Source organism: Capricornis sumatraensis, chromosome 6, assembly GCF_032405125.1.
Source record: "Capricornis sumatraensis isolate serow.1 chromosome 6, serow.2, whole genome shotgun sequence".
Lineage (NCBI taxonomy): Eukaryota > Metazoa > Chordata > Mammalia > Artiodactyla > Bovidae > Capricornis > Capricornis sumatraensis.
In genome coordinates this window covers 86,626,431-86,652,878 of record NC_091074.1, presented here as the reverse complement: position 1 = coordinate 86,652,878, position 26,448 = coordinate 86,626,431, and the positions used below count along the sequence as shown (strand labels likewise).

Genomic DNA, 26,448 nt, shown 5'->3' with positions numbered 1-26,448 from the left:
ACTCTTGCCTGGAAAGTCCGATGGACGGAGGAGCCTGGTAGGCTGCAGTTCATGGGGTCGCGAAGAGCCAGGCACAACTGAGCGATTTCACTTTCACTTTTCACTTTCATGCATTGGAAAAGGCAACGGCAACACACTCCAGTGTTCTTGCCTGGAGAATCCCAGGGACGGGGGAGCCTGGTGGGCTGCCGTCTATGGGGTCGCCCAGAGTCAGACACAACTGAAGCGACTTGGCGGCAGCAGCAGCAGAGATGCATATATGTTATCCTATCATAAATTAATTTCAATATCTTAATAACTGGCATTTCAATATAATTGGCTTCCTTTTAATTCTATATATTTAATTTTATGTTTTTAAAAGCATCCTGAAATGGCTCCGTCAGCTCCACCCACTGTCCTGCCCTAGAACAGCTCCCAGAAGTTGCACGTAACTTCAATCACAAAGGCAGACTTCATCATAACTGCTGGGAGTTTAGGAAACATGCCCTTTTCTGGGAAATCATAGGTCCTGCTAAAATTCAGAGTTGTATTTCTAAAGGAAATGGGGAAGAATAGATTTTGGGGACAACTAGCCATCTCAGCCACAATATATTTTTTTTATTGGAATTCAAGAGATGTTAGATTTCTATTCTCTGTTATTTTGGTTTTCCTTTATCCTTACTTTCCATTTGATTTGTCATAGACTGAAAGTGTTCTCTTAACCTCTTTCTAAACATGTCTAAATTTTTCTCCCTGTTTCCCTTATTAATCCATGCCGCTTGTATATAGATAGCCATACATTAAAGAGTGTGAGTGTACCTTGACCACTGGCATTTTTTTGGACATAGTCATTGACTTTTTTGTGCTCTATTCAGCCTGGATTGATTAAGATGATGACCACTGAGTCATTTTCAGTATATGGTTGTGTTCTGTTATTCTATTTGACTCAAACTGGTTTGCTTGCTCTTCGCTCCTCTCCCTGATAGCTCAGTTGGTAAAGAATCCTCCTGCAAAGCAGGAGACCCCAGTTCAATTCTTGGGTAGAGAAGATCCGCTGGAGAAGGGATAGGCTACCCACTCCAGTATACTTGGTTTTCCCTTGTGACTCAGCTGGTAAAGAATCCGCCAGCAATGTGGGAGACCTGGGTTCAATCTGGGTTGGGAAGATCCCCTGGAGAAAGGAAAGGCTATCCATGCCAGTATTCTGGCCTGGAGAATTCCATGGACTGCACACTAACACAAAGACTCGGACACAACTAAGCGACTTTCAAAAAAAAAACTCCTGTCATCATATTTCAGTTTGTAATTGTTTTTTAATCTTTTCATTATTTGGTTTGGTTTATTTTTGCTTTGTTTCTTCTGAAGATGTATTTGTTTTTTTTTTTTTATTTTAATGATTCCTTTTATAACCAACTTAAAATTATGAGTGATCACAGAATTTCTGTATTTTCTACTTTCCTTTATTTTATTTCCTTCTCTTCCATCACTTGATTTTAGCTGACTATATATGTTTTAGCATTTACCTTTCTACATTAAACACTGCTACTTAAAATCTCATCCAGTTCCAGAAATTAAACGTTGAGGAAACAGGCCTACTTAGCCTACCATTAATCTTTTTATTTCCTCCTCCCTCAAGCGGCGCTCTGATCACTTTTTCTACATTAGTAGGAGTTATAATGTTTATAATTTATTCTGGAATCTTAATCCCTAAATTGTTTTGGGTTTTGACTCATTAAAAAAAGATTCAAAACATATTATCACTTGTTTTGCCAAAATTTCTCCATTTGGCTACTTTTTCCTCAAGAAGTTTCCTCAGCAAAGCTCACCAGGAAATTCCCTGGTGGTCCAGTGGTTAAGACTTCACCTTCCAATGCACCGGGTATAAGTTCGTCCCCTGGCTAGGGAGTTAGGATCCCACATATCTCATGGCCAAAAAACTAATTCATGTCAATGAATGGCAAAACCCACCACAATATTGTAATTAACCTCCAACTAAAATAAATAAATAAATTTTTTAAAAGAAAAAAAAAATGCACGCATAAACCAGAAGCCATTTTGTAATATATTCAATACAGACATTAAAAATGGTCCACGTCAAAAAAAAAAAAAATTCTTTAAAAGAAAGTTCACAGAAGTCATAATCCATGAGTATTTGCATGTTTAAATGTATTCTTTTTAATCCAACAAATAAAACCTTCCTCTAATTTTTCTCCTCCAGGTATAGAACTCTGCCTGTTTCTACTTTTCCTTATATTTCTATCCTTAGAGGTTCCCCTTGCCCCTGGCTCACAAAGATCATGAGGGGAGAATGTCATCAGTGTTCTGTAGCCCTGACACCTTGCGCCCAACTCAGAGCTCCCATTAGAACATTCAGAGGTAACAGAGGATTGTGCCAGGGCAGTGTGACAATGAGCCCCAGACTGGTCAGGTGCTTTCCTCCCACAATATTGCACCCAATCTGTCAACCCACACAGGCTTGGCAGGAAAAATGGAAACATTTCACAGAGGAGCAGTCTAGCCAGTGCACATCACCTCCCATTAAGGATTATGTAAACCCAAGACTTGAGCCAGATGTTGCATGAGTCAAGAGGGTCAGGAGCAACAGGCACAGTTTATAGGCTTCTGGAATACTGCCTTTGAAAATGCAACCATTCCAAGGCAATGCTCATGCAACTTGGAAGAAAATATTAGAAAGTAATGGCCTTTTTAAATTTTTATTTTATTTTGGCTGCACCTCAAAGCGTATGGGATCTTAGCTCTCCAATCCAGGATCGAACCCATGCCCCTGGCCTTGGAAGGCAGTGTCTTAACCACCAGTCCACCAGGAAAGTCCCAGAAATAGTCTTAAAATAGTTGCTGCTACTGCTAAGTCACTTCAGTCGTGTCCAACTCTGTGTGACCCCATAGACGGCAGCCCACCAGGCTCCCCCATCCCTGGGATTCTCCAGGCAAGAACACTAGAGTGGGTTGCCATTTCCTTCTCCAATGCATGAAAGTGAAAAGTGAAAGTGAAGTCCCTCAGTCATGTCCGACCCTCAGTGACCCCATGGACTGCAGCCTTCCAGGCTCCTCCATCCATGGGATTTTTCAGGCAAGAGTACTGGAGTGGGGTGCCATTGCCTTCTCCATAAAATAGTTGACATTTGTAGATTTTTTTAATAGATGATAGATAGATAAGTGGATAAGTGGTTGGGGGTAATAATGGTAATATGAAGAAATTAGATTCACAAAACAGATGTTGACTTTTACAAGCCAAATTTTGATAAGAGGACAAAGTGACTAAATGCCCCAGAACTAGCAAGCAAGTAGCAAACTAAACCATAAAATTAACATAAAAAAAAAAGAAAGTCAATAAGTACTTACTATGAGTGGCACCAGACTGGTCACATGGCCCCCCTAGTTAGGTAAAGAATGCTGCGTTCCCATGTAATAGAGTATGAGGCCTCAAGAAATTAAGGCTGGATTTGAGCCAAAGTGTGACTATGGAACTCAAGCTTTTTAATCATAATGCAGCCACAATTCATATAGATAATTTATCAATATCCCAAGAAGCAGTTGCCTGAGATTTATGTTGAGTCATTGCCTATGATCTGTTTGTATTGCATTTTGGAATTTTAAGTTACTATTTGAAGTAGTTGCTCTATAATTCAGTCACTCAGTCGTGTCCGACTCTTTGCGACCCCATGAATCGCAGCACACCAGGCCTCCCTGTCCATCACCAACTCCCAGAGTTCACTCAAACTCATGTCCATCGAGTCAGTGATGCCATCCAGCCATTTCATCCTCTGTTGCCCCCTTCTCCTCCTGCCCCCAATCCCTCCCAGGATCAAGGTCTTTTCCAATGAGTCAACTCTTCGCATGAGGTGGCCAGAGTATTGGAGTTTCAGCTTTAGCATCACTCCTTCCAGTGAACACCCAGGACTGATCTCCTTTAGGATGGACTGGTTGGAGTCTAGTCCTAATCCATTTTCAGAGAAATGGATACAGAAAGGTTAGATCACTTGAAGAAACTCAGAAAAGCAGCCAAAACTGGAGATGTATTACTGACACCTTCTCTTCGACACTTAAGGCTAAGAATATCAGAACACAAGACAACCTTAAGGAAGGAGAGAGAGCAGTCTTGTGCTAGCCCCCACCACTGGTAGTGTTAGTCGCTCAGTTGTGTCCCATTCTTTGCAAACCCATGGACTGTAGCCCATGAGGCTCCTCTGCCCATGGGATTCTCCAGGCAAGAATACTGGAGTGGGTTGCCATGCCCTTCTCCAGGGGATCTTCTTGACCCTAGGATTCTGGTCTCCCACATTGCAGGCAGATTCTTTACCATCTGAGTCACTTCAAGTGGGTTACCACTTGTAGAGACACTGTTTTATCTGTTGGTGTATGATTCTAAAACAGTCACCGAGCACTTCTGAGCCTGGCACTGTGCTGGGCACGTGGTACCCATCAGAGAACAAAGGACAGAGTATCTGGCTGCTCAGCTCAGAGTCCAGGGGTTAAAATACAGATTTACCCAGTCCCAAGTCCAAATGACATCACGTTCCCAATTTTCACTGCAGGCATTGGGACTTCAACACCTGTGGCAATATTTAAGGTGTCCTGCCTCTCAGAATGTACCACATTGTTGCTTCTGTTACCAAGTTAGACACAAGGCCACCCCTCTTGGGGCTTTAGTCAAACTGAAACACTCCTGGCTTGGTCAGGGAGTTCTTTGCTGCCCAGGTTTATGCTGCCAATAATGAAACTGAGTTTGGTGCAAGCAAGACAGGCTTTGCCAGAGAATAGAGAAGGGGAGCTCACATTCTAAAGGTACCTTCTTCCCAGAGGGAGAGCAGTCAGGGAATTCTCAGGACCAGGAGGCAGACAGGTCATCGGGCTCTAGGAAAGGGGTAGAGATTTCTAGGGGCAACCAGTGCATGCTCAGTCTTCCATGCTCCTTTGCACACGGCACCAATTGCACCTGCTGCTGCTAAGTTGCTTCAGTCGTGTCCAACTCTGTGCGACCCCACGGCCAGCAGCCCACCAGGCTCCCCCATCCCTGGGATTCTCCAGGCAAGAACATTGGAGTGGGTTGCCATTTCCTTCTCCACCAGTTGCACCTAGCAGAGTACAAATCCCAGCTTTGGGTGATGAAGCAAAGGTAACCCTTGGATACCTCCAGGTTTCATCTTTGCAGGTGCCTTCCTGTGGTCACGTCAGAGCCAGCTCTGGGTGGTTGACCACTGTATATCTCTCCAAGTATATATCTCCCCCAGCACAGCTACAGAGTATTTCTGCCAAACACCAGGTACTTTGGAAACAAACACAGAGATAAATCAGGTAAATGTCCTTCAGCTCTCAGGTGTTGGTATGGAAACACGGGGATTAAATCAAAACAAGGAAAGCAGTGACCCTGAGTCTGCTTTGTCCACTATCTGGTTTTGCTGTGGGCCTTTGTGGCATCCTATTGAGAAAATACAACTAGCCTGTATAGCTGAAAACCAGTTTCTATGCCTAGGGCCTGGGCTGCATAGCATGAATGACACTTTGAGGAAGTTTGCATTAAAGGTGGGCAGAGATTTGGAAATAGATATACACATATTGGAGAAGGAAATGGCAACACACTCCAGTATCCTTGCCTGGGAAATTTCCATGGACAGAGAGCCTGGCGGGTTACAGTCCATGGGGTTATAAGAGTAAGACACAACTTACCGACTAAACCACCACTACCACCACACTCTTATATACATATTAAATACATGGAAAATAAAATAAGCAACCTAGATCACCAATCTAATCTGTTTGGGCAGTATAAAACCCTCCACCCAAGGTATATTATCAAACACCTCCTAAAACTTGCTATGTAATGCCAAGCCCTAAAACAAATTAAGGAACTTCACAGCAACTCCTGGAGCTCCTTGTCAACATCACTTTGCCTGCTGGGAAATCTCATCTTTGATAAACCTATATGCTCTATGTCCAGCCAAGGATTAGGCTCAAAGTCTCCTTGGAAGAAGATTTCCGTTCTTGCTCCTGGTCTCAGCCAAGCTGTGCCCCCCTCAGCAAGGTCAGTTCCCCAGTCAGAGCACGTGAGGCCAGAGCAGTTTGTATAAGGAAAGTGGAAAGAAAGGCCCTCCTGGCATAGTGATACTGAGTCTCAATAGAGACACTGCTGCTGAGAAATGGAAGCCATGTTGGTTCAATCAGGGGCACAGTGGGAGAGAGAGACCAAGTGAGTGGAGCAGGCATGGTTAGAAGAAGAAAGAATATTACACTCATCATGGAGACATGTGCTGTGCTGTGCTTAGTCGCTCAGTCGTGTCCGACTCTGCGAACCCATGGATTGTAGCCCACCAGGCTCCTCTCCATGGAGTTCTCCAGGCAAGAATACTGGAGTGGGTTGCCATTCCCTTCTCCAGGGAAATCTTCCTGACCCAGGGATTGAATCTGAGTCTCCCATATTGGAGGCAGATTTTTTAGCATCTGAGCCACCAGAGAAGCCCCCCATGGAGACATGACCTGCCCACAAATGCACGAGTGCCCACTCATTTTATTTAAAGGGCAAAGTTGACTTAGAATCTGTCTAAGGTAGGAAGGCCATCATGCTGGCATAAGAAATGACCACCAGAACCTAAAATAAGTTTAAAAGTGACCCCAGCCTTTCTGGAATCTTAAGGATCTCTGTCATTTCTACTCTGAAAGTGAAAGTGAAGTCGCTCAGTCGTGTCCGACTCTTTGGGACCCCGTGGACTGTAGCTTACCAGGCTCCTCCATCCATGGAATTTTCCAGGCAAGAGTACTGAAGTGGGTTACCATTGCCTTCTCCAATTCCTACTCTAATCTAATGTTAATAGCTATAGTCCAAATCAGTCTTTCTTAATTGAAAGGGAATTCAATCTGTAGGTATACTACTATGTCTTTAGACATTCCAAAGGCCAAAAGGCCTTGGCCCACTGGCTAAACTCTACGAGTATATTATGGCCTGAGATTGGAAAGTCTTAACTCAGATTCCATCTCCTGTATTTCTGATTGTACAACCTGAGTCAGGGAATTTACTTATCTTTGCCTTAGTTTTCTCATCTGTAAAAAGGGTGATCCCAATAGTCACCTCACAGGCCTCTATAGATCAAATGCAAAATGCTGTAAAGTTTTCATGCAGTGTCTTGAACCCACTAAATATTATGTAAGCTCAGGTGTACATAAAAGCAAAAAGCAAAAGTAACAAGGGAGAAGTGTGTTTCCTGCAGGTAAGTCAGGAGGTGGGTTGGGCAGAGGCAGAGTGGGAGCTAAGGTTTCCAGGGGCCCAAGGCCCCTCTAGTTCACCACTTTGACATCACAAGGATGGGGCCTTTGTGTTCATGACCCAGTTGGAACCATCCACCACCAGGCAGCAGGACAGAGGAGAGTCTAGAAGGAATGAAGAGGACCTGCCAGCCATCTCTTAAGGAGCATCCCCAAGTTGCCCAACTCAGGGCTCCACTTCTATTTACATTTCATTGGCCAGAATCTAGTTAAAAGGGAAGCTTGCAATTGTCACCTTTATTTTGGGTGGTGATGTGTTCAGCTAAAATTCTATAGGAGACCCCTCCCACTCGCAAATAGATGCCAGTGGGGAGGAGGGTGAGTTCAGTTTTCAGGACTATGTTCTAGAAGTTGTGTGGTTTAGAAACTGAATGAAAGGAAGAAATTAACTTAAAAGGCTTCTGTCCATCTGTACTCCCTGCACCGACCGCGGATCTATATTTGCTTGAACCGCATGGAAATGCAAGATTAAAAAGACAAGGTAGGGGAACAAGCCCAAACACCAAGTACTCCTGGCTCAAGGATCTGCCCTCCAGCGGGGACCCAATCCAAGATCATCCTCTTAGGACACACAGCCACTAAGGTTAAGTAGAGAAGTTAAAACTGCTGTGCTGTAAATTGCTTAGAAGTACTCATACACCACACCCACAACGTTGCTACCTATTCAGGGAGCAGGTATGCCCTCCGAATACAGTCATGGTTGTAGGAGTCCAGTGTACTATGATATCTTTCAATCCTAATTGCTAAATAGAAGGGGAACAACAACAATGGGCTAAGAAGTAATTATGGGCCACCTATTATAGCATGTAGGACTCCAATTTAAAAAGAAGCAGATAAACGGGTATTTTGAGGGTCATTTTTCAGGCACCAATTAACACCCATAAACACCTTTGCTTCTGTTGAAAATCCCCAACTGCGAGATATTGTTCTTCTGAACAACGCTGAAAAGCCAAAGCATGTACTATAGTGGGGGTAAAACAATCCCATTACATGTCCAGAGGTGCCCACTCTACCCCTCACTCAACCCCTACACTGCCACGCCCACCCCTCTCCTCTTGCATTAACCCTACAAAGGTCAGCTCCATCCTGCACAGAGCTGCTCAAGGAAGTCTCCAATTCTGCCACTAGATGGCAGGAGTAATCAGCACCTGGAAGCAGAAGCTCTTGGAGCCAGGAGTTGGAAAGGGACCATGAGAACACCAAGTCGAAACTGTCGTGTAGATGGGTGGACAGTGTGGTAGAAAGATGTGACCTGCCCTGTGTCACCTGTGTATTTAGGGACCCAAAGGACCAAGCCCCCTCAGTTACCGAGGTCCTTTTTTCCAACTCCTGTTGGGTTTTATTTTTAGCTTCTTATTAAGCAAATTTTCAGCACTCAAGAAAGTTATAAGCAAGGAGCTGGGCTAAAGTAAGGTGTAAGCATTCATAACACACACACAAAAAAGCAGTTTGGCCATAAGACTTTTATGCATATATCAGGTGGTGCTGGAAGTTAGACTTTATTCACGTTTATACAGTCCTATGTTTCAATAAGGGATTCCCAGATGGCTCAGAGACAAAGAATCTGCCTTCCAAGCAGGAGTTGCAGGTTTGGAACATACATTACAAGTTGGAATTGTACTTTTTTCCCCTAGAGGTCTAAAGTTAAAATGAAACTCACAGAGGGACTTGCCTGGTGGTGCAGTGGGGCACAGGTCAATCCCTGGTGGAAGATCCTACATGGCTAAAAATAATCAAACTCACACACTTGTTTCTTTTTCAAATTAATGTCATACCTGACAAGGCTAGCAGGCAACATTTCTTGAAAAGATAAAAGCACCTATCTGACACTGTTTATCTATCTGCAGCCTTACTTGGAATGAAGTGCCATCTAAAAACGCTAGTTGGGGAAGAGATGGGGGAAAGATTGGACCCATCCCAAAAAGGCAAAGGAAAAATGAGCCAAGTGTTTGTCACATTTGGGAAAAACAGCTAGGGGTCAAGACACACCTCCAAGAGCATACCCTGCTGCTGACCATACATGACCACTGGAAAAACCACAGCCTTGACTAGATGGACCTTTGTTGGCAAAGGAATGTCTCTGCTTTTGAATATGCTATCTAAGTTGCTCATAACATTGCTTCCAAGGAGTAAGCGTCTTTTAATTTCTTGGCTGAAATCACCATCTACAGTGATTTTGGAGCCCAAAAAATAAAGTCTGACACTGTTTCCACTGTTTCCTCATCTATTTCCCATGAAGTGATGGGACCAGATGCCATGATCTTAGTTTTCTGAATGTTGAGTTATAAGCCAACTTTTTCACTCTCCTCTTTCACTTTCAAGAGGCTTTTTAGTTCCTCTTCACTTTCTGCCATAAGGGTGGTGTCATCTGCATATCTGAGGTTACTGAGATTTCTCCAGGCAATCTTGATTCCAGCTTGCTCTTGATTCCAGCTTGTGCTTCTTCCAGCCCAGCGTTTCTCATGATGTACTCTGCATATAAGTTAAATAAGCAGGGTGACAATATACAGCCTTGACGTACTCCTTTTCCTATTTGGAACCAATCTGTTGTTCCATGTCTAGTTCTAACTGTTGCTTCCTGACCTGCATACAGGTTTCTTAAGAGGTAGGTCAGGTGGCCTGGTATTCCCATCTCTTTTAGAATTTTCCACAGTTTATTGTGATCCACACAGTCAAAGGCTTTGGCATAGTCAATAAAGCAGAAATAGATGTTTTTCTGGAACTCTCTTGCTTTTTTGATGTTCCAGCGGATGTTGGCAATTTGATCTCTGGTTCCTCTGCCTTTTCTAAAGCCAGCTTGAACATCTGGAAGTTCACGGTTCACATATTGCTGAAGCCTGGCTTGGAGAATTTTGAGGATTACTTTACTAGAGTGTGAGATGAGCGCAATTGTGTGGTAGTTTGAGCATTCTTTGGGCATTGCCTTTCTTTGGGATTGGAATGAGAACTGACCTTTTCCGGTCCTGTGGCCACTGCTGAGTTTTCCAAATTTGCTGGTATATTGAGTGCAGCACTTTCACAGCATCATTTTTCAGGATTTGAAATAGCTCAACATCTCACAAATCCAGTGTCTAAGAATAAAATTATCCAGCCCATAGTTAACTATATTTTGTTTCATTTTATAATTTGAAAGTCTGTGTGAAGTGTTGAAAAGGAGGTTGGAAAGCTGCACTCTCATCTCAGCTCTGCTTGTTGGAAGGCTACATAGCCTAGTCCCAGGATCCTTCTTCCGTCTGTCTTCTTCAAGTTGGACCACACCAATCTTTTCCATCATAACAACACCAACCAAAATCATGCATGTTTCAAATATAGGTAATGACTTTCAGTGCAACACGTGCATTTTTCAGATCATCATCTTTCATAGTTGAACCATGCTTTATCTTTAAATCTTGTTTAGAAGGAACTGCTAATATTTTATAGGATGTTTTGCAGGATAGAAAACACAAGGCAGGAGAACTTAATCTGGGCCTGGAAAAAGGCACATAGTTCTGTTTGGCTGGGTTTTCCTTCATGGTGCCTGCAAGGGGAGCAGAGTAATATGAATGAACAGGATTGAGCAACCCTGAACTGTGCCGAGCGGTGTGCAATTGACTCCAGAGGCCAGGAGTATCATTTTATAATGTAGAAAGAGTAGCATAGAAGGAATTTATATACAGATATGAAGGAAAGAAAGATTAAAAGCAGAGAAACTGATCAGGAACATGTATAATCAAAGAAGTGGAAAAATGCAAAACATTTAAGTTTTTGTTAGTCTTGTACTTAGAGCGTTCATATCTTTCAGGGAAAAAATATGTGAAATATAAGTCATCTAAATTTTTAACTAAAACATAATTTTGGTACCAGCAACCATATGTACCATTAGATTATATTAGAAAACAAAAGATTTAGAGAACTTCCTGGCTGTCCAGTAGTTAGGGCTCCATGCTTCCATTGCAAGGGGCTTAGGTTCAATCCCTGGTCAGGGAACTAAGATTTCACAGCCAAAAAAAAGGAAAGAAGACAAAGGATTTACATTTCTAGATTGAGATAATCTTTTTCCTTATGTGGCTTTTACAGACAGTAAATTTTCAAAATTTTTAAGTCATTTCTATGTCTTTAAGTACTAAGATTCATTGTTTCTTTCTTTAATCAGCTGACTCATCTAAACACTCGTCTTTGATGTCTCATCCCTCAAAAGTCTTTGGGTATCATTCATTGAAAGAACATTTGTAAAAAAAAAAAAAAGAAAGAACATTTGTTTTTTGGCTCTGAAATTTTACTTTTGCAATCCTGTACTTTTTCTTAGAATGATGAAGATGGCTTTGAAAACCAGAACACATCAGGAAATGACCACTCACTAAGGAACAGAGCTGTGCAAAACAGAGAGCATGAAAATGGCAAACAGGTATGACTGGAAAACAGCGAGTGAATCTGTCACCATGGCAACTGCTGTGCAACAGCTATGGGGACTGAAAGCTGGCACTCAGAGGAGCAAGTTAAATGGTAATTGGGGTGGCTATGGCAGGGTCATGAGGAAAATACATATGCACAAACAAAGATTCTGTGTTTATACACCTGTTCTCTCTGATGGAGAGAGTACTCAGGCTTGCTCTGACACTTCGTGATTGCACATCCAAATTCCATCCCAAGACAGAAAGCACTGGCTTCAACAAAAACATCTCAATTTTAAAGTAAATGAGGCAGACAAGAGGAAGGTTCTAAGACACGGTTCTAAAACTGTGTTTGTGACACCCTGGGGCTCCTCAATGACATCTAAGTGTACACAGCAAGTTGAGGTGCTCTGTGACAAAACCTCTTATTTCTTTTATATATTGAATTCTGGGTAGGATCTTATTTTTTGTTTGTTTGTTTGCCTGAAAATATCTGTATTATGTCTTCATTTTTGAAGGATATTTTCACTGATTATAGATTTTTTAATTAAATGTTTATGAAGTATAGTTGATGTACAGAATTATATAAGCTACAGGTGTCAGGATCTCATTTGAAAAAAACCTGCTGCTAAAAAGGGTGCAAATTACCCATGTATATCATCCTTTAAAAAGTAATTTTGTTTGGGTGCCATATTTTAGGGGAAGTTTGCTCATGATAAATAAATAGCTTATTTGAAGTAGAAAATTTGAAATATTATTGCAGCAAAATTTGGAAGACAAATAATGAACTGTAATTCCAGAAAAAAAAAAAAATCAGTGTCTAACATATTGGAATATAGCTTGGTTCAATCCAAGTTACATATACATCTATGTGCATGTCAGGTATATTGGGATTGTGCTTTCATATTATTTGGTAATTGTCTATTTCACTTAATATATTCTAAAGTGTTCATATCAGTAAGTGTTCTTCAACCAAAAAAAAAAAGAGAGAGAGAGAAGACAATACTTCTTTTCAGACAAAAGCCTGCACACGGATGATTATACAAGCTTGATTCATAATCACCAAAACCTAAAAGCAACCATCCAGACAATAAAATGTTATTCAGCACTAAAAACAAATTAGCTATCAAGACATCAAAAGAAATAGGAGACCATTACATGTGTACTACTAAGCAACAGAAGCAATCTGAGAAGACTCCATACTATGTAGTTCCAACTATATGACATTCTGGAAGAGGCAAACTGTGGGAACAGTAAAAAGATCACTGGCTTCCAAGATGGGAGGGAAGATGGGAGGGAGGGAAGGACAAATAGGCACAGGGGATTCTTAGGATGGTGAAAATACTCTGTATGATATTATAATGGTTGATACCTGTTATTAAACATTTGACCAAGCCCATAGAATGTACAACGTCAAGAGTGAGCCCTGATGTAAACTATAGACTTCATGGGTCCATCAGTTGTAACAAATGTACCACTTTGGTGGAGAAGTCAATAATGGGAAAGGCTGCATGAGGTAGGGGGCAAAAATATGTGAGAAAACTGTACCTTCCTCTCAATTTTGCTATGAGCCTAAATAAATATGCTCTTAAAAGTCTTGGTTTAAACATTGTTTCACTAAAAAAGTCAAAAACAAAAATTAAGTATTATTATAAATAGAAATATGAAGACTGAGGAGTAGCTACTGGTTTGGTCACAGTGGTCCTTAGGTGACCTTGGCAGTGACCTTAGCAGAAGCCATCTCAGTAAAAGTTTGGTCACAGTGGGTTGAGAAGTGAACAGGATATGGAGTGTCTCTGAATGTAAGGACAGTTCTTTCAAGTGGTTTGACTGTGAAGGGAAGGAGGGAGAGTAGATGTCCCATGACTGTGGGGTCAGGAAGGTTTTGTTTTGTTTTGGTCTTGTTTCAAAGATGAAAAGGGGTTAGAAAAAAACAAAAGAGAAAGCAAAGAAATGCTAGACATTCCATATGGTAAGTAACTTGGGACAATTTTACTCAAAGAAAATAATGATGAAGATCATTTAAGTGAAAATTTTACCAAACTTTTTCTCTTGGCCAAGCTTGGTGTTAGGTAGGGGAAAATAAGAAGGGCTTCTCTGAACCCCTGACCTTTGCAGCTGCAGCCTGGACTCAGCCGGTCTCTATTACAACCATCCTTGTGCCTGAGGCCCAGCCCACGACCTGGAGGCAGCCTAAATCAGGAGCATAATGGGAGTTTGGCCTCAAAGGACAAGATAATCTTTGAGGATCCTTTCAGAGACATGCTAATAACTAATTTCCATGGGTTTTGTTGTTGTTGTTAAAGACAAATGAAAGCCTAATGGGATCTGACAACAAACTAAGTCTGAGACTTGGCATTATACCTCTTGAGCACGTTCAAAACTGCTTAACAGCTGCCTACTCCCTCCCAACCTTCCTTTGCCTTTGCTTACAATAGCTGGACCTGTTTGAGACATTGTCTCAGAATGATGGGAGGTAGGAAATCCTTCCCATCGTCACAAGAATAGAATGGGTCATGGATGCTTAAGAGCTCCAACAGTACTTGTGAAGATTGTTCATAAAAGATAGCCCTGGTTGGAACTTCCCAGCAGGACAGTCCAGTGGTTAAGGTTCTATGCTTCCAATGCAGGGGGCATGGGTTCCATCCCTAGTTGGGAAACTAAGATCCCACATGCTGCACACCTCCCCCACCCCCCGCAAAGAAAAGGCGCAGGTATGAAAAAGCAAAGGTGAAAGTTGCTCGATCGTGTCTGACTCTTTGTGACCCGTGGACTGTAGCCCACCAGGCGCCTCTGTCCATGGAAATCTCCAGGCAAGAATACTGGAATGGATAGCCATTCCCTTCTCCAGGGGACCTTCCTGATCCAGGGATTGAATCCGGGTCTCCTGCGTTGCAGGCAGATTCTTTACTGTCTGAGCCACCAGGGAAGCCCAGGCATATACATCACTCAATAACTAGAGCAAGGGCTAGTTGAGTGAGGAAATATTTCCCCTTAACCCAATTGATAGAAGAACCCTAGTTCCCAAGGGTAGTTTAACAGCTTTGGAAGATGCTGAGCTACTGTTCATATCAGAAGACCAAGCCTTGGGCTGCCAGGAAAATAAAAACAGCCTTAGTCTCAGTTTTCTGGAAACTGGGGCTGACAGAATATAAAGGGAGATTTATGTAGCCTCTGGTATTAACTTCATTTAGCACTTGTCTGAAAACAGAGCAGGATTTCAATGATTACAGTAGAGATAGGAACTAAAAGCAGAGATATTAGCCAATTGGCTGAAGAAATGGAGAAAATACGAATGGCTCCTTTTAAGTAAAGGGAGAGATGAATGAACCTAGATTTTTTTGTGACAAGGGGAAAAATCTCTGAGCAGTTGATAATTGGAGACATAATCTTGCATAATAATTTTAAAGTAATTTAAATAATTTGGAAAAACTTCCTTGCCAAAATTCTGAGCAAAAGAGATCAGAGTCCATTATGCTCAGCATTCTCATCATTCCACCTCTGTCCCCATGTTTGATTTCCAGGTAGAAGAGCACATCACCATCGAGCAGGATTCTCTAAGAAAGGATGAAGAAGAGGAGGATGATCGAGAAACACATCGAAAAGGGTACAGGTTCAAACCACAGAAATATTCTTGGGCTTCCCTGGTGGCTCAGACAGTAAAGAATCCACCTGCAATTCAGGAGACCTGGATTTGATCTCTGGGTTGGGAAGATCCCCTGGAAGAGGGCATGGCAACCCACACTAGTATTCTTGCCTGGAGAATCCCCAGGAACAGAGGAGCCTGGCAGGTTACCGTCCATGGAGTAAATGACTAAACACAGCACAGCACCTCCTAAGCAAAGTGGTTTTGCCACTTTTTTATTCTCATCTAATTTTTAACATTAATTATGATTTATCAGAGATAGTCACCACCAATCGCCCCTCCCTACTACCCACCCAACAGCATTTTCAGAAAATTTAATGAAACTCTAGTATAATCAATGTGGTAAATTCAAATTGCTGATGTCCTAGGAACCCAATATCCAGGACAATCTTCTAATTAAAGCTGTAAATTGCCAACTAATTGCCCCAGTCCATGCAAAAGTAGTTAATTCATCTTCTCAATGTTCAATCAATGAGCAATTGATTTCTCAAAACCCAATTCACTTTAAGTCCCAACAAACTTGCTCTTACCTCATGGTATCATGAAAATATTCCAGTCCTTATCACTCATTAGCAGGAGAGGCAAATTATTATTTTTATTTTTTGGATCAGAAAAATGAAGCCCAGACTTAGCCAAGGGTTTGTCAGCTGGAAAAAAGCTAATTTAAATTTCAGCTTCTGATTCCTAGTCCAAGACTGTCTCTATCATAACACTAAAGTGTTTGTAAATTTTCTAAATTCCTGTTTAAATTTGGTGTTAATTCCTGAGTCTCTGAGGAACTTGTTGTGTATCAGAAGATAGAGCTGGTCAAAATTCAGATTGAAAGTCCTTGTCACATATGCATCATAAGTTTAGCACAGGGAGCTCTACTCAGTGCTCTGTGGTGGCCTGAATGGGAAGGAAATCCAAAAAAGAGTGGTTATATGTATACATATAGGTGATTCACTTTCCTGTACAGCAGAAACTAACACAACATTGTAAAGCAGCTTATACTCCAACAAAAATTTTCTTTTTAAAAAGAATTTTTACCACGTTGGAAATCTGAATTTGGTTTCATCCTCATTTTAGTTCAAGAATCTCTGACCCTTGGGGCCAAGAGATTCTCTTGGGTGGTGAGAGGTACTCAGGTTTCATCAGTGTTAATGGATGGAAAAACAACCACCAAGAGATTTGGAGTCATTCAGCCTAGATAACCAAATGGCCAAAGTGACTATTTCTAGCCACTTCCTTTTTTTGCAGTGTCAGGTTGCTGTAATGGACTATACACACTCCCTGCAATTAAACAGTCTGATAAATTTGACCTGGAGTAGATGGATGTGCTCTATTGAATGTTGCTGTCTGACGCTGCTGCTTTATAACACTATATCCACAACTGAGGACAATGTATCAGCAGCCTGTCCTAAATTAAACCATGAAAAATTTAGTCTTTAATGTACTTATATTCCCTCAACATGTTCTAGAACAGTGTCACTAATTCTCAGTACACCGATTCATATACACACATAAGACAAATTTTTCATGAAATAATGCCTGTCATCACTATGTGTGATATACTCTGACATGTCCTATTCTTTTAAGGACAGTTGTCACATGCTGTATGACAAACTTCACAACTCACAAATGGGTCCCAACCCACAGCTGTAAAATATTGTTCCAGAAAAGCAATAAGAAATCCCATTTCATTTATCTAAGAATTCAACAAAGGCCTGTCAAGCACTCAGTGTCCAAGCTGCTGATGTTGGGCTCAGACATCTATTCTCCATGAAGTTACGGTCAGTCAAGGTTTCATAACAAAACATAATTAAAGGAGATAGTAGGAATAGGTTGCAGAGGACTACCTCTGTCTGAGGAAATGCAAGAAGGCTTTGAGGAAGCGAAGGGCTTGAGCAGTGCCCTGAACCGTGAAGGGGACTATGACATGGACACGTGGGCATGACTGCTGGAGGGAGGGGAACTGGAGAATGTTTACCAAGGTCCTAGCTGGGGGCTGAGTCCTTTGAGATCCTGGAGATTGTGAATCTTCTATACAGGAGAAAGGGCTATTTTAGAAATCCTGTCCAATGGCCTGAAAGTGGTCATGATTAAATGTGCAAGTAAATTCCTTCCATTTAGCCTCAAGTAGGAGAGGAGAGGCCTGCGTTGGGAGGAACACTGAGGAAAGAGGTGTATGCAGGGAAGCCAGGGTTCAAAGCAAGCATGGGGGACTGGGAACACCCGGGAGAAGAAAGGACAGTTGTTGTGGGTACCACCCTGGGACCTCTCCAGACTCCCTTACTGGTGTACACCATCTTCTTGAAAGAAGTGATCAGATGTACACATGGCTTGCACACTCCACACCACCCTGTAACAAAGCTCTGGGCAGAAACAAAGACAGCAACAATTCCAGAACCTTCTGAGAAAAGCTATATCACAATCCATTGGTTGACAGCCCTCAAATCCCCAAAATCCTACTTCACTTTTCAAACATCTTGTGAAGACAGTCACCCTTCCACTAGAGAGGGGGTGATCTAGCCTAGTGAGAAACAGTCTCAGCCTATGATTCATTCTCAGCTTTTGGTTGGTTATCCTGTCCCCTGCTTTATTTCTGGGAGCACATTTTCTGCATCTCCATAATCCCTCAGAGCTTGGCACATCCATTCAGCAAAGGTTGAGCCAACCATGGATGATTTTGGTCTAAAATGAAATGAGTTTCTTATTTCTATTTTGTAGGACACAAACCTCATGAATATGTTTACCTGATGACTTACAAAGCCTAATCTACTATAGCTTTAGCATGCCAGGATATGTCGTGTATGTGGTGTTTACATCTGCCTACTTCTTGCCTTTGTGTTGTTACAGGTGCCTGGAAAGGATGTGTGGGAGGATGTCTGATTTTTGTAGAGAACACAAAACAACCCTTTGGTACATCATCTGGGGCATTTTAATAGCAGGTAAATAGCAAAAGGGAATAGGATACTAGTGTCTCTTTTCCAGGTTCTCTCAAATATCAGTTTTCTGTAGAAAACAAATAAGTCTTCCATTCCCTGAATCATCTCTGAGTCATCCAGGGAGGAGAGAATTTCACCAGAAAGCCCCTGAGTGGTGGGTCTCGGCTTGAAATGCCCATGTAGATAGCTGTTCTGCGTGATAAGTCACTTCAGTTATGTCCGACTCTTGTGACCCTATAGACTGTAGCCTGCCAGGCTCCTCTGTCCATGGGATTCTCGAGGCGAGAATTCTGGAGGGGGTTACGATGCCCTCCTCCAGGGCATCTTCCCAACCCAGGGATCGAAGCCAGGTCTCTTGCACTGCAGGCAGACCCTTTGCCACTGAGCCACCAGGGGAAAGCCCTATGTCCTGTTTATGCAGCCAGCAGCTGACTTTAGATTACCTACTCCCATGGTCTTTATTACTGTGGTAAGGATTTGAGGGTTGGATAATGCAAATTCAGGTAACTGGAAAAATGGTGATAATCACAAGGCAGCAACCTAATTGAAGGGGTGATATAACCGATCAATTAATGCTTTATATGAACACAGAACAATGAGGGGCCTAGGGTCACAAAGCCCTCTCCTCCTACCTGAAAGCAGGACCAGGTGTCTTCACAGTTGAGCAGGTGTCCTGCTTTGACTCCCTCCAAACAAAGGGTTCCAGGGCCCATTTCAAGGAACATTCCTGTCTATAAAATGTGAGCCCTCCCACTCCAGTCCATGGACATTAATCCAAGATGGCTGACCCCAAGAAGTCAGTGGTTTCCCAGTCTCACACTGCCAGAACAGGGAGCATCAGGGTTGAAAACATGCTTGCTTGCTTTCTACCAGCCCAAATAGTATTTTGCAGACCATACTAAAAACCACACAGCTATTCCATTGTAGTACAAAGTAAGCAGATGGTGTGGCCATGTGCCAAGGCAACTTTATTTGTAGACTACAAATACAAATATACAAATACAACTGTACTTGCCACCTACAAAAACAAGTGGCAGGCCAAATTTAACTTGCAAACAAAGCCATGTTTGCCAACTTTTGATGAAAACCTTGTGTTCTTATCCCAGAATCTCCTCTTCTAAAGCCATCAGCCTCGTCATCACCCACCTCTTTGCTTTAGAGATTCCGTAGCATGTCAATGTTGTGGCATTCAGAGGTTTTCCTACTCAAGTTTAGGCCAAATCGGGGCCACAAACCAGGAGACTCAATAATTTTTGCCAGTGGTTGCTTTGGTGCCTGGCCTTTCTCTGTAGAAGCTCATCTGCTGAGTCTGGGTATCAGAAAAAGTAGTCAATACTAAGCAAGAGGCTTCCCTGGTGGCTCAGATAGTAAAGAATCTACCTGCAGTGCAGAAGACCTGGGTTCGATCAATAGGTTGGTAAGATCCTCTGGAGAAGGGCATGGCAACCCACTCCAGTACTCTTGCCTGGAGAATTCCATGGACAGAAAAGCTGGGGAGCTATAATCTATAGTGTCGCACAGAGTTAGACTTAGCACGAAAGTGACTTAGCATGCACACACTAAGCAAGAGCCCCAGTGATCAAGCAACAAGATTCAGGAATTCAAAAGTTTCCTTAAGAAAAAAATCTGGCACCCTGTGCTTCTAGCATTCTTGGAGAGACTATTTAAAAAAAAATAAATAAAGGACTTTAACCCACAATACAATCCTTATCATCAGAAGGGCCAATAGCTATGTCAAGAGCACCACTGTGTTCAATGGTTTCCTGGTGGGCCCTGCCCTTGGCTGAGCCAGATCAGTGCTGGAGGCTGGTCCCCAGCTGACTGGTGATGTTCACTGTCTGTGTTTGCTTCCTGCACAGGTTACCTGGCCCTGGTGATCGCAGCCTGTGTGATGAACTTTCACAGAGCCCTTCCTCTTTTCGTGATCACCGTGGTTGCCATCTTCTTTGTGGTCTGGGATCACTTCATGGCCAAATATGAGTCTCAGATAGCCAGGTTCCTGTCACCAGGCCAAAGGATACTGGACAGCCATTGGTTCTGGCTGAAGTGGTAAATGCACTCAGTTCTTTTCTTGTGGTTGAGTGGGATGTTAGTCTTTTCCAACACTGTTCCATAGATTCATTCTGAAATTGCTTCCTCATTGATGGGATATTGAAGCTAGAAACAACCTAGGGAATAATCCATTAAAAATTTTTTTTAATACCTTCATTTCACCAGCAGGACACGAAGGCCTAGATCAGGCAGTGATTCATGCAAGATGTGCTCAAATGCCCCTACAAACTGCTTTCATTTCAAGTGCTACTAAATGATAAAATGTTGTCCAAAAGTTGGGATGGTTCTGACTTGAAGGGGTGACTTTCTGTCTGGGCATCTGTAAATTAATAAAATCAACTCTCTCTTATAGGACCCCTGTCCTGCAGGTGACTGTTCAGGGCTTTTCTTTCAGCCTGTCTCTTTGGGAGCCCCCCTGTCTCCAGGTGGCCCTACAGGGTAGGACCCAGAACCCATTCTCCTCAATATGGCCAACATGGGATCTACCAGGAAAGTTCACACATTCTTGGCCTAATGACCAGGGTTGTACAATCCCAATAGAGCATCCTCTCCAGCTCTGCCATTTACTGAATCACTCCTGTTGTGCCCACTGGGTTCTCCAGGGAGTCAGAACCAGGTCTAAAATCCAACTTAGCTCTCCAAGGCTTGGGTGGGTCCCCCAATGCAGAGGACACATTTCAAGTTCTTCCTTGAAGGGAAGAAGGTAATACTTCACCTATCTCCCTAAATGGAGGAGAGAATTCCCAGCAGCTCTCAGGAAGAAATCACCAGATTTCTTCTCTAGGCATCCTTTCTCCTCTCTGACCCCTTTATGACTACTGCGCCAGCAAAGAATCCAAGCGTTTGGAATATTGGGGATACATTGCTTCATTTTTTGACTATGTGCCTTTCTAGCTACACCCAAAGAGAGTCTCTTGCAATCTCCAGAAGCATAATTTCCAGAAGCATAATTTCCGAGTGCCAGTATGTGCTACTCAATATGTTTTGTTTGTACATTTAAGCCTAATTAAGATTTCCATGTTAGCACAATAAATGATGCCAAAGCATCCTTCCTGGTTTTCTTAGGGTGATATGGGGCTGCCTGATCCTGGGAGTTATTCTCTGGCTGGTCTTTGACACTGCCAAATTGGGCCAACAGCAGCTGGTGTCTTTTGGAGGACTCATAATGTACGCTTCCCTGACATTTCTATTTTCTAAGCACCCAACCAAAGTAAGTATGAAATCAATCATTTTTTTCCTCCTTTTTTTCCCTCATGTGTAAATTGTTCAAAGTAATGAGTATGAAAGAATTGAACCGCTATTCCATATTTTTCTTACCTTGCTATGATATTTTAAATGGCTAAGGTGCTCTTTTCCTGAATGTTAATAGTTCTATTACTCTACCTTTTTCACTCTCAGTAATTTTCCAGTTGTTCAACCAGTGAGATACTCTCTTCTGTCAAGTCTGATTTATACTTCTGTACCCCCATCCCCCTGTTACATACAAAGAAAACTCATCCGTTTTGATCCAAATTTCTTTAGGCCAGTAAATAACAATATTCTACCATTGGATTCTGCAGTTTATCAACTTTCTATTTGCCATTGAGGCTATTGTACTCCAAAAATTTGTCCTTAAGCAGTTTTGTTTACATTGAATTCAATTCTCATCCTTGTTTTATCATCCTGGAACCCACTAAATCAGCAAGAATTATCAGATACTAAATTTTTCACGTATGATTCATAACAGCAAACTTTACTAGCTGAAAGTCTGAAAACTTTACTGGCTGAGTGATTGATCCAAAAAAAAGAGAATTAATCAAAGACCAAAGCCACTTGATAAGATCCAAATTGCTTTCCCTGTTTCGGTGAACATCCCCACTGTTTTCTGTGCCTCCAGTCCCATAGTTCTTTGCAGAGCAGTCATCTCTGCACCAAAAATGAAAGCACTTGATTGTCCATTTACATGCTGCCTGCTTTCGGACTGCATTAGAGTTAATTGTGAAATTACAGTGAAATGAAAGCCCCACCACAGGGTGGAATTTCACTTAATTCACTTACAAATTGTCATATCAACAAACCCTGGACACACAGAGAAGTCATGTTCAGCCTTTCCATTTTCCAGATGGGAAAATAATTATATGTATCTAATATTTACCACATGACCAGAAGACCGGATCCTTCCTCCTTTAATGACTCCTCTAAAACTACTCTTCATGCCTAACTGATTTTATCATGACAAAATGGTTACATATGTTTCCAGGACTGAAGGCTTAAACTCAGGTTTAAGAAGAAGTAGTACAATTCTGAGATTTTTAGTATAATTCTAAGGAGGGATTCTTTGCTCACAGCTGCTTTGGCCTCTGAAAGAAGGTGAGTCACAAGCTATATCTGAGAAGCTTCCAATAAAATAGTGATCCTCTGGTAATTTATGCTGAGTTTAGCATTCATTTTCTAATAAGATATCTCTTCTTTCTGTATAGGTTTACTGGAGGCCTGTCTTTTGGGGAATTGGGTTACAGTTTCTTCTTGGCCTTTTGATACTAAGGACAGAACCTGGATTTATGGCTTTTGATTGGTTGGGCAAACAAGTTCAGGTAAGTTCGGTTCAAAGGACCACCTTGTTTTTTATAGTGCTTTTAACATTTGAATATAATCCTTAAGATATGTCAGAAATAAGTTTATTTATCTGCATTCAGTTCAGTTCAGTCACTCAGTCATGTCTGACTCTTTGAGACCCCATGAACTGCAGCACGCCAGGCCTCCCTGTCCATCACCAACTCCCGGAGTTCACCTAACTCATGTCCATCGAGTCAGTGATGCCATCCAACCGTCTCATCCTCTGTCATCCCCTTCTCCTCCTGCCTTCAATCTTTCTCAGCATCAGGGTCTTTTCAAATGACTCAGCTCTTCTCATTAGGTGGCCAAAGTATTGGAGTTTCAGCTTCAGCATCAGTCCTTCCGATGAACACTCAGGACTGATCTCCTTTAGGATGGACTGGTTGGATCTCCTTGCAGTCCAAGGGACTCTCAAGAGTCTTCTCCAACACTACAGTTTAAAATCATCAATTCTTCTGCGCTCAGCTTTCTTTACAGCTAAACTCTCATATCTGTACATGACTACTGGAAAAACCATAGCCTTGACTAGATGGACCTTTGTTGGCAAAGTAATGTCTCTGCTTTTGAATATGCTATCTAGGTTGGCCATAACTTTCCTTCCAAGAAGGAAGCATCTTTTAATTTCATGGCTGCAGTCACCATTTGCAGTGATTTTGGAACCCCCAAAAATAAAGCTAGCCACTGTTTCCCCATCTATTTGTCATGAAGTGATGGGCCCAGATGCCATGATCTTAGTTTTCTGAATGTTGAGCTTTAAGCCAACTTTTTCACTCTCCTCTTTCACTTTCATCAAGAGACTCTTCAGTTCTTCTTCACTTTCTGCCATAAGGGTGGTGTCATCTACATATCTGAGGTTATTGATATTTCTCCCGGCAATCTTGATTCCAGCTTGTGCTTCTTCCAGCCCAGCATTTCTCATGATGTACTCTGCATATAAGTTAAATAAGCAGGGTGACAATATACAGCCTTGACGTACTCCTTTTCCTATTTGGTTGAGTCAAATTTTAATTCCATAGCATGAGTTAGACAAATAATTTTGTTTATGTGGAATACGTTAATCTGCCAAGTTCATTATTATTTTGGTTGTCCCTTACCCATATCATGGGCTTCCCTGCCCATGGGAGACCTGGGTTCGATCCCTGGGCTGGGAAGATCCTCTGGAGGAGGGCATGGCAACCCACTCCAGTGTTCTAGTCTGGAGAATCCCCATGGACAAAGGAGCCTGGCAGGCTACAGTCCATGGGGTAGCAAAGAGTCAGACACAACTGAGTGACTAAGTACCCATGATATCCCTTCTCTGTCTCATTTGACCCCTGCATCCTGTCCCAGGGCCACTCTTCTAAGATGCTTCCCCAAACAGAAAAACCAACTACTATGCATCCAGTAGTAACTAGTACCATCCATGTACCATCTATGTTTTCTGGAGCAAAGTATCACACCCAGCTTATTCTTTAGCACCCTAGAGTCAGAGTGAATGTCAGAAATGCAGGAAATCTGTATGCAGCTACAGTCCTAAAATATACTTCCCAGCCATCTACTGGAGGGGGAAAGTTAAGAAAATTAACTCTCCAAGTCTCTCCACAAGTTTTCTGGGTCCTCACCCTCTGCAGAGCCTGGTTGGTTTTGTGGTTGTTAACTACTGTTTCAGTGTTTGTAATGATCTGCTCTTTTCTTTTCTGTAATTCAGACGTTCCTGGGGTACACTGATGCTGGTGCTTCATTCGTCTTTGGTGAGAAATATACAGACCACTTTTTTGCATTCAAGGTAAAACCAAACACTTTTTTCTGTGTAGACATTTCCTTTTCAGTGACTTCTTCATGTGCAGATGTTCAGATAGACCCTAATTGACCAGACCCAGGCATGTCACAGGGGCACAGCACAGCACCATCCTTTCTCCTTTACAATTTACAAGTCAATGGGCTGAAAATATATTATTTTGTTATTATAACATTAAGGAAGACTTCCCTAGTGGTCCAATGGCTAAGACACTGAGCTCCCAATGCAGAGGGTCCTGGTTCAGTGGTCAAGGAGCTAGATCCCACATGTCGCAACTAAGATTATTCATGCCACAGTGAAGATCAAATATCCTGCCTGCCACAGCTAAGCCACGATGTGGCCAAATAAATAAATTTATTTTTTTAAACATTAAAGAGAACATGTAGAGGAAATCAGAAATATCAAAACATAGGCAGATCTCAGAGATGTTGCAAGTTCAGTTTCAGACCACCACAGTAAAGTGAATATCACAATAAAGCGATCACACAAATTTGTCGGTTTCCCCGGTACACATAAAAATTATGTTTACAACTCTACTGTCATCTATTGTGAGATAGCAGTATGTCTAAAAAAAAGTACATACCTTAGTTTAAAATCACTCTATTGCTAAACAATACCAGAACAATCACAACAGTAATATCAAAGATCACTGATCACCATAACAAACATAGTCATAATGAAAAAGTTTGAAATATTGTGAGCATTACCAACATGTGACCCAAAGACACAGAGTGAGCAAATGCTATTGGAAAAATGGCGCCAATAGACTTGCTCAATGAAGGAGTGCCGCAATCTTTCAATCTGTGAAAAATACAACATGCAAGAAGTGCAATAAAGTGAAGCACAGCCAAACAAGCTGTGCCTGTACCTTGGGGAGTTGCATAACATTTGCTGATATACTTATGAAAGCTCATATGGGGTAATAGGATCTGAGATTTCAGGGGAAAGAACATGAGGTACCTGGCAATGAATAGACATATGGCTGCTAATGCCTTCCTGGTCCAGGCTCAGTGACAGCTCTGCACTCAGGAAACGTCTTAATCCCAGACAGACTGGGACAGCTGGTCACCCACATCAACCTCTGTTCTTACAGAACCATCCCCGTGCTAAACCTTTCCCCTTTTTGCTTCAGTACTGCCTTCACCTTGGCAGGCCTTCAGGCCGGGCCTTCTCCCAACCACAGGAAGGAAGGCAACTTGGTGACTTAGCCCCAAGGTCAGGCTTAATCAATTCTCACAGCCCCAGGAAGCTCACCTTCCTCTGGGAAGTCCCTACAAATCCTTGTTGATGAGTCAGAAAAAGCATTTGGCTTTTTCTTCAGATTTCTTTTTTATGGCATGCTATTGTTCCTACATTTTTTTATTGTTTTCTCACTCATGGACTCCATTTACCTCCAAATTACCTCGGCCAACTGCTATGCTGAATCCTTTTTTAAACTACTGATTTGATACTTTGGTGCTGAAATAACTAAGCCATCTCTGAAAGGTCCAGTGTTTGCAACCTGAGATAGAAATATGTTCCTATCATAAATTGAATCCAGAATTACAAAAAATAAAATCACAAAGAAGGTGGAACTTGCTGTTCAGGCTGCACCACTGTCTTCAGACCTCCCCACCACCACCACCACCAACAACAAGAACAACACCTGTCCTCTCCCCCAGGGCATCCTTTCTGCCAGAATAGATTCCCTGTGGGAACATTAATGAGATGAGCCCCTTTAACTCCTTGAAGCTTTCAGGAAGGCTATGCCTGCCCATTAAAGCCAATAAAAGCACATAAATGAGTGCATTCTGAATAATGGCACAAACAGCCTTTTAATAGATT

The 26,448-nt window shown here is 42.1% G+C and overlaps 1 protein-coding gene across 1 annotated transcript in view; it reads left to right on the top strand.

Annotated features, from left to right (window-relative positions):
• Positions 1–26,448, top strand: part of SLC28A3 (solute carrier family 28 member 3) — a 64,797-nt gene that overhangs the window by 18,351 nt on the left and 19,998 nt on the right. The window contains exons 2-8 of the mRNA XM_068974557.1: positions 11,543–11,641; positions 15,152–15,234; positions 18,112–18,203; positions 20,060–20,249; positions 21,318–21,462; positions 22,712–22,825; positions 24,535–24,612. Coding sequence (XP_068830658.1) covers positions 11,543–11,641; positions 15,152–15,234; positions 18,112–18,203; positions 20,060–20,249; positions 21,318–21,462; positions 22,712–22,825; positions 24,535–24,612 — 801 coding nt within the window. The remainder of the gene's footprint in view (positions 1–11,542; positions 11,642–15,151; positions 15,235–18,111; positions 18,204–20,059; positions 20,250–21,317; positions 21,463–22,711; positions 22,826–24,534; positions 24,613–26,448) is intronic.